At 54.7% G+C, this 12672-nt stretch overlaps 6 protein-coding genes across 6 annotated transcripts; 5 read left to right on the top strand and 1 right to left on the bottom strand.

Annotated features, from left to right (window-relative positions):
* Positions 1 to 479: 479 nt before the first annotated feature.
* On the top strand, positions 480 to 2348 carry BO82DRAFT_350382 (putative alpha/beta hydrolase). The gene has a single exon (XM_025634137.1). It carries the CDS (start codon positions 670 to 672, stop codon positions 2308 to 2310), a length of 1641 nt encoding a protein of 546 aa, XP_025496273.1. The 5' UTR covers positions 480 to 669; the 3' UTR covers positions 2311 to 2348.
* A 539-nt stretch (positions 2349 to 2887) lies between these two features.
* BO82DRAFT_326106 (uncharacterized protein) lies at positions 2888 to 4225 on the top strand. The gene is made up of 3 exons (XM_025632903.1): positions 2888 to 3135; positions 3212 to 3522; positions 3601 to 4225. Exons 1-3 carry the CDS (start codon positions 3015 to 3017, stop codon positions 4165 to 4167), a joined length of 999 nt encoding a protein of 332 aa, XP_025496274.1. The 5' UTR covers positions 2888 to 3014; the 3' UTR covers positions 4168 to 4225.
* A 271-nt stretch (positions 4226 to 4496) lies between these two features.
* Positions 4497 to 5466, top strand: BO82DRAFT_350384 (hydroxyisourate hydrolase). The gene has a single exon (XM_025634138.1). It carries the CDS (start codon positions 4602 to 4604, stop codon positions 5220 to 5222), a length of 621 nt encoding a protein of 206 aa, XP_025496275.1. The 5' UTR covers positions 4497 to 4601; the 3' UTR covers positions 5223 to 5466.
* Positions 5467 to 5648: 182 nt separating this feature from the next.
* BO82DRAFT_428575 (uncharacterized protein) lies at positions 5649 to 6904 on the top strand (the record flags this gene model as incomplete). The annotated part of the gene is made up of 5 exons (XM_025640448.1): positions 5649 to 6030; positions 6093 to 6352; positions 6411 to 6532; positions 6582 to 6765; positions 6878 to 6904. The coding sequence occupies 5 exons, from the start codon at positions 5649 to 5651 to the stop codon at positions 6902 to 6904; spliced, it is 975 nt and encodes a 324-aa protein (XP_025496276.1).
* A 278-nt stretch (positions 6905 to 7182) lies between these two features.
* BO82DRAFT_388787 (alcohol dehydrogenase zinc-binding domain protein) lies at positions 7183 to 8381 on the bottom strand. Its single transcript, XM_025638403.1, has one exon. It carries the CDS (start codon positions 8259 to 8261, stop codon positions 7281 to 7283), a length of 981 nt encoding a protein of 326 aa, XP_025496277.1. The 5' UTR covers positions 8262 to 8381; the 3' UTR covers positions 7183 to 7280.
* Positions 8382 to 10726: 2345 nt separating this feature from the next.
* On the top strand, positions 10727 to 12586 carry BO82DRAFT_273514 (Zn(II)2Cys6 transcription factor domain-containing protein; the record flags this gene model as incomplete). Its single annotated transcript, XM_025631057.1, has 2 exons — positions 10727 to 10848; positions 10915 to 12586. The coding sequence occupies 2 exons, from the start codon at positions 10727 to 10729 to the stop codon at positions 12584 to 12586; spliced, it is 1794 nt and encodes a 597-aa protein (XP_025496278.1).
* Between the last annotated feature and the right edge of the window lie 86 nt (positions 12587 to 12672).

Raw genomic sequence — 12672 nt, forward strand, 5'->3', positions numbered from 1 at the left:
ATACCCTCGCCGAGACAGGATATAGACGCCTTATCCAGGGAACATTCTTCCCGGTTGCACTGTGATGTTACTTCAGCCCTCCAGGGGCGTGCTTCAGGATTTCCGTTTTCGGATAATGAGAAGGGATGGAGCCGAGCACAGGAATGTCACCCTCCCCCGGATTGACTTATCGCAATGCAGGTACAAGTCCGAATCGGAGTAGGGTGGCTTAGGGCGAACCATGCTTGAAGACATCGTCTGAAAGGGGGAAGCGGGGGACAGTCCGTTCCAATTCTTCTGCATCAAGTGTAAATCACCAAGCTTGGAGAAGATAGACTGGAATCTGTGGGGGAAGCGGGGGCCCAGACGAGCTTCAGCAAACATCACAAACACCCGCAGTCCTCCGCAAGTCACGTGCAGGGCCGGCACGACTGCGGGCGACTTGCTCCGGAGGGAGTTCGAACCTCCGGTAAATGGCTTTGCCCCCTACCATCGGCTGTGTGTTCGGCAGTCAGGGTCGGAGGCGGCAAGTGGACAATAAAATCATGGCCGTGCTACGCCCCTCCAATCTGTCGGGTGCCCCTCTTTAACTTATCTATCGCACGGTCTCCTACTCGGTGATTTTCTCATTGACTTATTGACTCAACAGCTGCAATTGATCCCCGTGTCGCACCTTTCAGATCCTCCAAAATGGCGACTCCCGGCCTGCTTTACGTGACGATGCACCCGCGTCCCTCGCTCCCCGCCGCTCAGTTCCACGACTGGTACAACTCGGAACATGGACCCTTGCGTCTACGCTTGCCTTTCGTCACCAACGGCTTCCGGTATCGTGCTGTTGATGGCGAGGAGCCTGAGTGGGTAGCTTGGTATGACATTACGGAGATGGAAGAGTTGACGCGCGAGACCTACCTGGCTCTGCGGGAGGATGGTATCAAGACTCCGCGAGAGAAAGCCACTATGGCTCAAATTGCCGTCGATCGCCGCCTCTACGACTTCCTGGGTGAACAAAAAGCCGCCGACTACACTCCGCTCGAGGATCAACCTGATACCACTGTGGCCGGCTCGGTGCTCGTCGCCGTCTCCACCACTCTCGTCGACGACGCCGACAAGGAGGCCGATTACAACCGCTGGTACACTGAGGAACACATCCCCATGCTCTCCCGCGTGCCCGGCTGGCGCTGCTCCCGTCGCTTCGTGACGGCCGCCATCGACCCCAAGGCCCCCCGCGAATACTTGACGCTTCACGAGTATAAAGCCACCAATGGCCTGGGTGGTCCGGAACACAAGGCTGCCATGGATACCCCTTGGCGCACCCGAATTGTGAACGACACGATCACCAGCCAGCGTCGTCGTGTGTTTGAGTGGGCCTACACCTTCGGACCTGCTCCCCGCGAGCTCTCTTCCTTGACCTCCAAGGATGTTGCTGGGCCGTGGTCGTCCAACGACGGCCGCACACGTACTCTCCCCTCGCCTACCCGCCCAGCCGTCGAGTCATTTGTCACCACCGCGGACGGTGTCGACCTTCCCTACCGGTTGGAGGGCAGCACTGACCCTCACAGCCCCGTCATTGTACTGAGTAACTCGATTTTGGTGGATTACGCCATCTGGGATGACTTTGTCAACGCTTTCCTCGCGGATCCCCGCAACCAGGGCTTCCGTATTCTGCGCTACTCCACCCGTGGCCGTCTGCAGGCCTGTGGCAAGCAGCCGATCAACATCGATGTGCTCGCTTCCGATATAATCGCCCTGCTAGACGCACTGCGCATCCCTCAAGCCACTCTGATCGGTGTTAGCTTGGGAGGTGTCACGGTTCTCAATACTGCATTGCGCTATCCTACTCGCGTGACGCGCTTCATCTCCTGCGATACCAACAGCTCCAGCCCCGAGTCTAACCGCAAGGCCTGGAATGATCGCGTAGCCGTGGCCGAGCGCGAGGGGGCTGTCTCTACTACCACCCAGGAGACGATTGTTGGTGACGAGCTGGCCGAGGTCACTGTTCGTCGGTGGTTTACGCCGGAGTCCTATGAGACCCAGCCTCACCTGCCCGCTCAGGTGAAGGAGTTGGTGCGCACCAACAGCCTTGAGGGCTTCCGCCAGAGCGTCCAGGCTCTCTGCGCATACGATGTCCGGGAACAGATGGCGCAGGCGCAGGTTCCAGGTCTCTTTGTCGCTGGCAACAGCGATGGTGTGCTTCCGAAGACCATGCAGCAGATGGCGGCCGACCTCAAGGGTGATGCGGAGCTCAAACTCATCCCCAAGGCCGGACACTTGCCCATGGTCGAGAACGCTCCTGCCTTCACCCAAGTAGTTAACGAATTTCTCCACAAGTAGTTATGCAGAAAGCTTAATGAAATTTAATTATGTTCCAATGATTCAAACTTGCAGTCAGGTGACATTCTGTAATCTTGCAAACATACCGAGGACAAGCAAAGGTATGGCCGCAGCAAGTGATGATATCTAAGATGCGGCCTGACGCGTGGTACCTGCAGGATGCAGCAGCCGCGTCAGCGTCAAATATTCTGGAGAAACAAAATATTCTGGGGAAACAAAATATTCTGGGGAAACGCGGCCGGAGCCGGGCCGTTTGACCTGAACGCTCGAGGTAGTCTATGCGTGTCCGTTGCCAGTTAACGGGCTTATATCAGATTCATATATCATTCTCATGTCTTGAGATTTGTGCTTTTGTAAGAGAGGTCGATAAGCAATACAGCGACGTCGCTCAAGAAGGATTGATTGACTCGCAGCAATATGCATCCTCGGTAAATGGTGTTGTGCATTCTGGATTGCCATGCCCGTGGCCGGATATCCCTAATCGCCTCCCCGCAGTCGGATTTTCCGAACGTACCCGCATCCTAGATTTATCTTGCATCTAGAACCCAATCTCATGGGATTCCTCCAACTTCATCCACTTTTGTACACTATACTATAGACAGCCAGCTCTTTTATCTACTGGGTGGAATACACAATCTATTCCGAATTCTCGACTCACAAGATCAATTCCATTCTACGAGAAAATCGCAAAAAGAGCAGACAACATGCCCCCGACGGCCCTCACAGTCCAATACAAGGAGGTTGACGGTAGCAAGATCGATACAGATGTCTATCTCCCACCACGAGCAGCCACTGACAACGGCCAAGCGAAAGAATATCCTGTCTGTATGTGGGTTCTTAGCAACATCAATGACAACTACGCATATCAATGAGATCGCTAATCCTTGAACGCGGACCGCAGTAATCGACATCCATGGCGGCTCATTCATGCTGGGCCACTCCAAGATGGTCTGCATGCCGCAAGTGGACGATTGCCTAGCCCGCGGCTGGATCGTGGTCAGTCCCAACCACCGACTCTGCCCGCAGGTGAACATCCTCGAGGGTCCGATGGCAGATTGCCGCGACCTACTGGCCTGGATCTACGACGGTTACCTTGATGCGTTTCTTGCCGGGGAGTCAGCCGCGCATGTGCATGGATCGCAGTACCGCGTCGATAAGGACCGAGTCATGGCCTTCGGGACATCGTCCGGAGGCACGCTGGCCTTGTCATTGGTAAGCGCCCATTATATTCCCTCCCAATCAGCAACCAACAACAAAAGCTTTACTGATGCTGATCCTCCTGGACCCCAGGGATGGGACGTCCCGCGCCGAGTAGCAGCGATCCTCGACTTCTACGCCCCGGCCTACCTGACCCACCCGTTCTGGACGCAGCCGCTTCCCGAGGTAGCCAGCAAGCTGCCGCCTCTCGACCCCGCGTTCCTCAACCGGATCTACGATGAGAAGCCCGTGCCTACGAACAGCTCGATCTCCCTCGAAGGGCAGACCGAGGTTGGGGTCGTGCCGGGCCCGGACTTCAGCCGCCCGCGTGACGGCTTCGCGCTCACCCAAGTCGCCAACGGGACGGTCATCCAGGCGTGCTACCCCGGGCGGGATGTGAAAGAGATCGACCCGATCCACCATGTCGATGCGCAGTTCCCGCCGACGTGTATTGTGCACGGTGGGGCGGATACGAAGGTCACCATCGATGTGAGTCGGGAGCTTTTCCGGGTGTTGAAGGAGCAGGGGGTCCGGTGTGAGATGATTGAGGTGCCTGGGGAGGATCACACGTTCGCGATGAGTATGAAGGTGGGGTCTCCGACGTGGGAGTTGCAGAAACGGGGGTTTGATTTTTTGGAGGGCGTTATTGCTTCTCGGTGATTGTGTTCTGTGTGTATGTTCTTGTCGCCCAGTTGCAGCCGGATAGAATAGCATGAATGTTGGATTCTTTCATTTGACTATACTTGAAGAAATGAGAACAGGGCAGGTCTACCGTGTAAGCTGGGATAACAGTAAACAACCTCCGTATTGGCGGGCGCGTCGTGCCTGAGGCATACAATAGCCCAACGCCAAGATCTGAATCCGGATTAGGAAACAAGCTCACCAGCCCGGCTGGCGGCGGTGGCATCCTCCGCGGGCGGGGTATCGGTGCTCTCCGATAGAGCATTCGATGCGGGTCCGGAGATAATGATCATTTAAACTCTCCCCTTCACTGACTGACAAAACACATCACACTACCCTTTATCGCTCACCATTCCCATCGATTCTACAGCCATATCCCTCAAGCACCGTTCACCATTGAATCGAGGCATTTCATGGACAGCACCCAACAACCGCACCAGCCGTCAACAGGCCCAATCCATCGAGCCCAAATCACCGAGCGTCTGAGCCTCGTCCGCAACCAACTCAACCACACCCAGCAACCGCCCTCCTCCTCTTCCTCCTTCCAGTCCACAACAACAACAACACACCTAACCCCCGAATCCAATCCCCTTAGTTCGAAAATGTCCCGTGACCCAATCACCTGCCACGTCCTCAACACCCTCACCGGCACGCCCGCCGCCAACCTTCCCGTGACCCTGACGCTCCTGTCCAGTCCCACAGGCGCAGCACAAGAACCCCCCACGTTCCGCGCGACCACCAACGCCGACGGCCGCGTCGCGATCTGGGAGCCTCTGACTACCAGCTCGTCGCAAGCACAATCCGTCCCGGCGATCCTGGCTGCCCTCCCCGCGTCCGACAGCAAGACCAACTGGGCGGTGCGGTTCGAGGTGGGCCCCTGGTACGAGGCCCAGGGGGTGGAAAGCTTCTGGCCCGAGGTCGAGGTCAAGTTCACGGTCAAGGGGCGGGGCAAGGACGGCGAGGAAGGGTGGCGGCATTACCATGTGCCCGTGCTGTTGGGGCCGTGGAATTACTCGACTTATCGGGGGTCTTGAGGGGTGTATGTAACTGGATTTGAAGAGATAATGTGGAGGCTAGCCTTGGACTCAAATGATGGTCTTGTCTTGCCATTGTGTCCGTCGGATATGGGGTTGATTTTGGGTGCTGTGAGATAATATGAGAATCTTGCCGTTAGAAGTCGTATTGCCAATGTGGCTGGCAGCATAGAGTTACCATGTCTATGATAGCATACTGCCTTCCAGTAAATGTACAAATGCTTCTTCGTCGCAAGTGGATCTGCTTGGCAAGCAATTTAATTCTGGCAGCCTACGCAATTTGTATTCTGAGGTCCAAGTAACTTATCATGCGGGGAAGGATGAGATAAGCTCGCACTACGCCCGTCCAACCAAGATTGACCTGAAATGCTTTCATTCTCGCAACGCACTGGGTACAACACCGAGTTGTATAGAAGCTTTGTCACGATGACAACAAGCAAGCCAGCCAGGAGCAGAGGTCCACGTGCATCACACTTCGAGTTCATCTCCGTCGCGGGTGACAATGTAGCCGGCGACGCAGTCACGCGGCGACGCGTTCGCAGCCACGCGATGGTCGACTATCGCCGACGAACCGCTAAACCCAAGCGAAAGGAAACCACATCCATTGAGGTTGATACGAGCCCGCTACTGCAGGGCTCTGTTTTATCACCCCTGGTTGCTTCTCCATCATTGCCCGAAAAGCAGCAGGCCTGCACAGATGGCCTTGTCTCGGTAGCTCCGCTCTCGATGCTGGATGCAAGTCGATCGGACCCATTCGGGACATTTCCGATCGAACGCGATCGACGAACTCGTCGGCTCTGGGACCATAGTAAGATTTTTCTTTCTGTATGAGATCCCACTAGTCTAAGCAACAGCGCAATATGCCTGTAGTGTACGATGGAACTTGCTCTATGTTTCGAACCATGCTCGACATCGGTTTTCTCGACGTCGTCCGTGAATCCATCGCTCTATCACAACTGTTATCAGCCTCGTCAAAACACTTGGGCCATCTATTCGCCGACGACAGCGGCACGGATCACTACCGGTACACCGTTCATGCGACAACTCTCCTGCAGCAGCGTCTACGAGACCCCACAACTTGTGTGACTGACGAAGTGGTCGTTGCTGTGCTAGCGTTCTGTTGTTATGCTGTGAGATACTGCAGTGACACTCGATCAATGCTTCAGTGACTAACCAGCCCCACTCAAGAACATGACGCGGGATCCAAAGCTGTTGAATGTTCACATGGATGGTCTATCCCGGATCCTTGACTGCAGAGGTGGCGTCCAATCTCTCGACTCTAACCCACTGCTGAGGACCATGCTGTATTGGTGAGCACATACCGCTCTGCTGCTGTCCTCCTGACTAATGGATGTGTAGGGTGGATGTCAATGGCGCATATATTCAAGACAGTATGCCTCGATACCATCAGCCTCTAGCGATCTTGGCCGGTCGTAGCAAGCTCACCATGGCCTCGTATCAGTTCGACCTATCGCTTGACGGCGAAAGCAACAACCGCAACTTCTTTGTCTCATATATCCGTCAGAGCCTTGCCGAGTTGCATGTGATCATGCTGTCTGAATTATTGAAACGGGATCTATGGTCTGACATCTTGTTTCCCGGTTTTCATATTTCACCAATTTCACACATTCTGCTGTCACAAACACGTGCCACAGTCCACGATACCATGGAGGCGCGTGTGATGGAATGTTTTCGTCTAGCTACGATTGTTTATCTGACAGAGCTTCGTGGGAAATTTGGCCTAGACACCATCCCTGGTCTGTTATACGGATCTAAGTTGCAATTACTCGTGCGTGATATGAAGCTCTCTTTTCTTTCGACGAGCCATCAGATCTATCTTGTCTGGGCATTGACAGTTGGTGCTTGTGCTTCATGTCTGAGTAGGGAACTGCGTGGCTGCTTTGTAGGCCCACTTGAGGAAATGATGGTATTCCTGGGAGTGGCTAAATTTACTGACTATAAGGATCTGATTGGACAATTTCTCCGGATTCCTGACACCTTGTTTTGTTCACTGGATGTCTTGGAAGACCAGATTTCTTTCTCGTGACGAAGACAATTTTATTCATCAACAACCACGACCATTTTTCCGTTGGCTTCGTTGGCTTCCATCACTCGATGCGCCTCCCTGATCTCGTCAAATTGGAACACACGCGACGGCTCTGCTGTGAATTTTCGATCGGCAACCATTTTCACGATGGACTGGAGGGGGACGTCGGATAGGGGAAACTCCGGGGTTCCAAATACAAAACTTCCAAAGAAGCTGAAATGTACTCCACTGGCCATCTGCCGGAGCGGATTGAAATCCTGGATCGGTGCCAACCCCCCCAGAAACCCAGCCAGACAAACCCGTCCGTCCCGTCGCACCATCTTCAGTGAATCCACAATTGTGCTGTTGCCCACCAAGTCCAAGATGGCGTCGAATTTCTCTGCCAACCGCTCCGACAGATTGGGCCTTTCGACCTCTGCACGCTCGGCGCCCAGAGCCTTAAGGTGCGCGAAGCGACTCTCCCTGCGACTCGTCGCAACCACACGAGCGCCCTTCTCCACGGCTAGATTCAAGGCTGCCTGGCCGAAAGCCGAGGTCGCGCCGCGGATCAGTAGCGTCTGCCCGCTTCTCAAGTCGAGGTTGCGAAACAAACACGTCCAGGCTGTGGCGTAGGACTCCGGGATCGCAGCCAGCTGATGCCACCCCAGCGTCGACGCACCTGGACCGAGCTCGACAACATTAGAAGCCCGTACGCGGGTGTACTCGGCATAGCTTCCGTTGATGGTGCGCCCAAGGCCGCCCATTAGACTGGCCACGGCGGTCCCTTCTGCGTATTCTCCATCCGGACAGTCCACGACTATTCCAACGCATTCGATCCCGCTCACAGGCATCCACTCGGCCCATTCCCCTTTGCGCATGTGCATTTCCGCGTGGTTGATGCCGAAGGCTTTGACTTTGATGACGACCTCGCCGGTCTGGGGTTCGGGTCGCGGGATTTCTTTGATCACCAGGGAGTCTGGGCCTCCGAACTGTTCGATAAAAATGGCCTTCATGTTGCGGAGACTGTTGGACTAGGTTCTTCTCTAGGTGCAATGTGAAATGAGAGTTTGATAGAGACCAGGTTCAATCAATAGATAAACCTCCGTAAGAAAAAGAGTCGATTTAGATCTGTAATGATACCGGCAGATGAGAATTGGGAAAGGCGAAGTGAAAGGCGGCACTCAAGCACTACTTATAATTCGTCAAGAGCGCCATGTACAAATCCGGATTCCCTCATACTCTCGTGTTTGTGATCAGCAGCCATAGCTCGATATTCTTTCATGTCTGCATCATTCTCGATCTCCAATCTGAACCATAAACTTGACTTGGGTGGCTCCAGGCTCAGCTCAGGGCCTTGTCCAGCGCATTCCCTTTCGGGGCTAGCGTGCTTTCGTCCCCACGTCACCCACGGCCCGCCCGCGCTCACCTTACCCGAACAAGAAAACGCTGGCTGGAGGTTGCAGACTGACTGTTAACACGAGACCCTTTAATCTTGCACTATATTGTTAGGAAGGATCAGTATTTGTAAGCTTTGGAGTCTCTGATGAGTTTCTTCTCGTTGTCCACAGTTGACTGAGCGTCTTTTCTGGCTGGATGATGCGACGTGGTGGACCGACCTCGAGTAGTCGTTAGCAGCGTCTGATAAATGTATAAGCAGTACAGCAAATCAAGGGAAGTTAGATCAAGGAAGATCTTTTGCTGAGTAGCATATTTCGTTCTCTGATATATACATACAGAGATGCCAACACAATCACATCCTACAATGTATGTAGAAAAGAAAAGACTTCGATCACGATAATCCTTACTATAGCCCAATCTTGAATGATCCGGTCACTCAAGCAGAAGAATATCCCCGATCTCGCAAAACGGCTTGTTGAAAACCGGTGGGGGAATCATTTTTATTTTTACATGCTGGACTTTGGGGGTGGTAGGCGAGGTGTCTGAGTCCGCAAGAACTGCACGACAGTGTACTCTGTAGTCCCATTACTGGAATGTTTTGCTGCGAGTCCCGTCCGCTTGCCTTATACAGGTGCCGCCGCTTTTATAAGGACAGCACGTGACTGCTCTCTTTGTGCTCCGGCGTACTCACTGATCTTTTACCAAGCACATATTAAATAATGTAATCGGTAAGCGAGCTGGCAGTTTAAGCGAGCTGGCACCCGCGTCCAGTAGTTTAGTGCCTCCGATTCCAAATCTCACGTTGCCGCAGTGGTAGTTGCCCTGATATCTAATAAGCCTCTGAGACACGATTCTTGAGTAGTGGAACAAGGGAAAGGCGAGAAGGTGAGAGTCGGCGGTCACTGGGAGTCGGGGACAAAGCGGGGTCAAATGTCATGCTTGGGAGACCTTGAATAAGATTGACCCATGCATGCTCGTTCGGAAATCTGAGGGACTGATATACCGGCTTCTGGGCTGGGCCTGGAAGACGACAGTGGTATATACACTATACCACTAATTAAGCGGGAATGCAGTAATACGTATAGCCCCCAGTTAAGAAGGATACTTTGCACCGTTTCTCCAGATGAAAGGGGTAATCTGCAGATCATATCGACTGCAACCCTCTGATGATGTCAGTAGAACAACTAGGCTTGGATTCTTGATCCGCTGAATCAATGGACTCCAATCGTCAACCCAGTTCGAGCAAAGTGGACTGGCAATTCACCTGAGAGGTCAGTCTCCGAGTGTTTGTTCGTGACTATGCGTCTTCTGTCACTTCATTCTTCCCTTTCTTCACCCATTAAGCCAAAAGTTTCAACAGGCTGACAAAGATGGTAGTCCCATTATCATGGCCGCAACTCTCTCTGGAATCAGTGGATGCTAAAGCTTCCGAACGGACGATGCCCCCCCATTATCTGCATGGGTTGACCGCGATTCCCGCCCTGGCTGGCGCGGTGTGGCTACAAGCGGTAGGATTAATAGTGTGGTATAAACTAATAGCTGAGAGGAAGGGGACAGGAGCTAGGCTGAATCTTATAGCCGGCAAAACTCAAGATATTGGGCGGTTTCTTTTGGTCACGAGAGAAGCTTGAAGCTCGCATAATTATATACTATTTCTCTGAGGTTGGCTAAGTACAACTCGCCCACTGGCCGGGACAGAGGGATAAAAGGGTGGTGAGAGCTGGTGCTACATCCCTCAGGTTTGAAAGTCAGAGTAAAGCGCAAATATGCTCCCAGTGAAGTACAGACCTCAGAGAATGGTCTTTTATACATATATCGATCATCTCTACAGGGTTCGGATCGTTGGCGGAGCGGGAACAACGTCCCTCCGGTCGCAGCATTGATAGCAGAATCACATGACAGTCGCACCACGTGCATCAACTGCAAGTGGATTCGTTCCCCCCGCGTTTAACCATGGACGGCTTCACATCTCGACTATCGACCGCGTTTAGAACCATGCCTTTCATTCATTCTCCACCCACGCAACCTTGTATCCCTCGTCTCCAAGACACCCGATCATGACAGAAAAGCGTCCGCCATCATGGCTCCGCGAAACATCCAGAGTCACGCCCACCATGACGCCAGTCCCATCCCGGACAACAACATCAACCACCGTCGCCCATTGCTGCAGAGCAGATCTCGAAATGGGTGCAATACGTGTCGGTGAGTGTCACCGTCCTAAGAGGAGCCAAGTAAGAAAGGATTAGTGTGTGTTCATGATCTCCCTAGAATCCGACGGGTGAAATGCGATGAAGAACGGCCGCACTGCCGACGATGCCAGTCCACGGGTCGGAAATGCGACGGATACAATATGCTCCCCACGAAGCAGCAACAGGCGAATAACGGCCCTTCCGAGATGCGCATCATCCAGCACACACCGCAGGTGACCCAGCCCACCCACATGTGGATGTTCCCCACCGTTGACAAGCTCCTCACCGAAGAGGAATACCGCTCCCTGGAGTTCTTCCATGCGCGGACGGCCGCGTGTTTCGGAGCCCGCGCGGGCGGTCATCTGCTCAACGCCGCCTGCCAGGACCCGGGGATACGACTGGCGGCCATGGCGTTGTGTTCCCTGCAGCGGGTGGTTCTACACGGGGACAATACCCCGCCACATGCCAGCCTGAGGGGCAAGCAACTCGCTCTGCAGCAGTACAACTCGGCCATCCGACGCGGGCTCAAGTACTTCCCGGGCAACGGCGACGGATCGGCCGACAGCATTCTATCCATGTGCGTGCTCTTCTTCTGCTTCGAGAGCCTTCAGGGCCACTTCCGAGCCGCCTTCCGGCACGTTGCCGCGGGGCTGCGCATTCTCGCCCAGCAGCAACTGCGCGGACGACCGGTGGGAAACACCCTGCTGCCACCGGACGTGATTCAGTCGATTTTCGCCGTCTTAGAAAGCCAGATGCTGGAAATCGACGGGAAATCGCCTCTTTCGGAGAGGAACGGACTGCTGCTGGTGAGGGGTCCCGGATTACCGCAACCTCTGTGGACGCTCGAGGAGGCCAACGACTCCTTCCGCCACATCTACAATGACTTCCTGCGACTGCTGAGTTTCTCTTCTACTCTCGATGTGCCGCACACCGAGGCGCAGATGGCGCAAATCGTGGAGCAAATCCTGGCGCGGTATCATCAGGTCCAGGCCGACCTGGACGCATGGTCGCTGGAATTTGATTGCTTCCTCGTCAACGTGTTTCGCTGGGACGGTGCGGACCCCGCTTCGCACCAATTGGTTCGGATGCTTCAGCTCTGGCGCACCATGATGGGTGTGCTTCTGCACATGGAGTGGCCTCCCGCCGAAACAGCCTGGGACGGTCATCTCAGCGAGTTCACCACCGTACTCAACCTCGCGGAGGAGATCATTCTCATGTCCCCTCCTCCCGTCGAGTCGTCTCGCTCGCCTCCTGCCGTGGGCAAAACCCGCAGCAGCCCTTCGGATTCCAGCAGCCCCGCACCAGACGAACGCCCGCCTTCCTCGTCCCTCCGCGAGAACTCCCCGATCCGGCACGATTCTCCCTCCATAGCCTACGCCACCATCCTGCCTCGACCGCCTCATTCCTCACCCTCGTACTTCTCGATGTCGCTAGGGATCCTGCCTGCCTTGTGGACGGTCGCAACGCGGTGCCGCGACTCCCGCGTGCGGTACCGCGCGATTGACATCATCGGCCGCAGCAAGCGCCGCGAAGGCGTTTGGGACTCGGACCTCTACTTCCGGCTGGCATTGCAGATCGCCCACCGCGAAGAACAAGGTGCCGGGCTCGACTTGGGCGCCGAGTATACGCCGGCCGATATTCCGCCCGAGGTGCGCGTGACCGTCGACGGGAAATTCGAAGAGGGTCGCGAGGCGAAGATCACCTTCATGCGGAAGAATGTGAAGATCGGCGACGAGATCTTCCAGTGGTGATTTTCGGGAATCAACTTACCTGAACCGCGGAAGGGGTCGCTGCAAACGCAACGTCGCTCACCCACAGCGTGAGAGCGAGATCTCGC

This window comes from Aspergillus uvarum (assembly GCF_003184745.1).
Source record: "Aspergillus uvarum CBS 121591 unplaced genomic scaffold BO82scaffold_4, whole genome shotgun sequence".
Classification (NCBI taxonomy): domain Eukaryota; kingdom Fungi; phylum Ascomycota; class Eurotiomycetes; order Eurotiales; family Aspergillaceae; genus Aspergillus; species Aspergillus uvarum.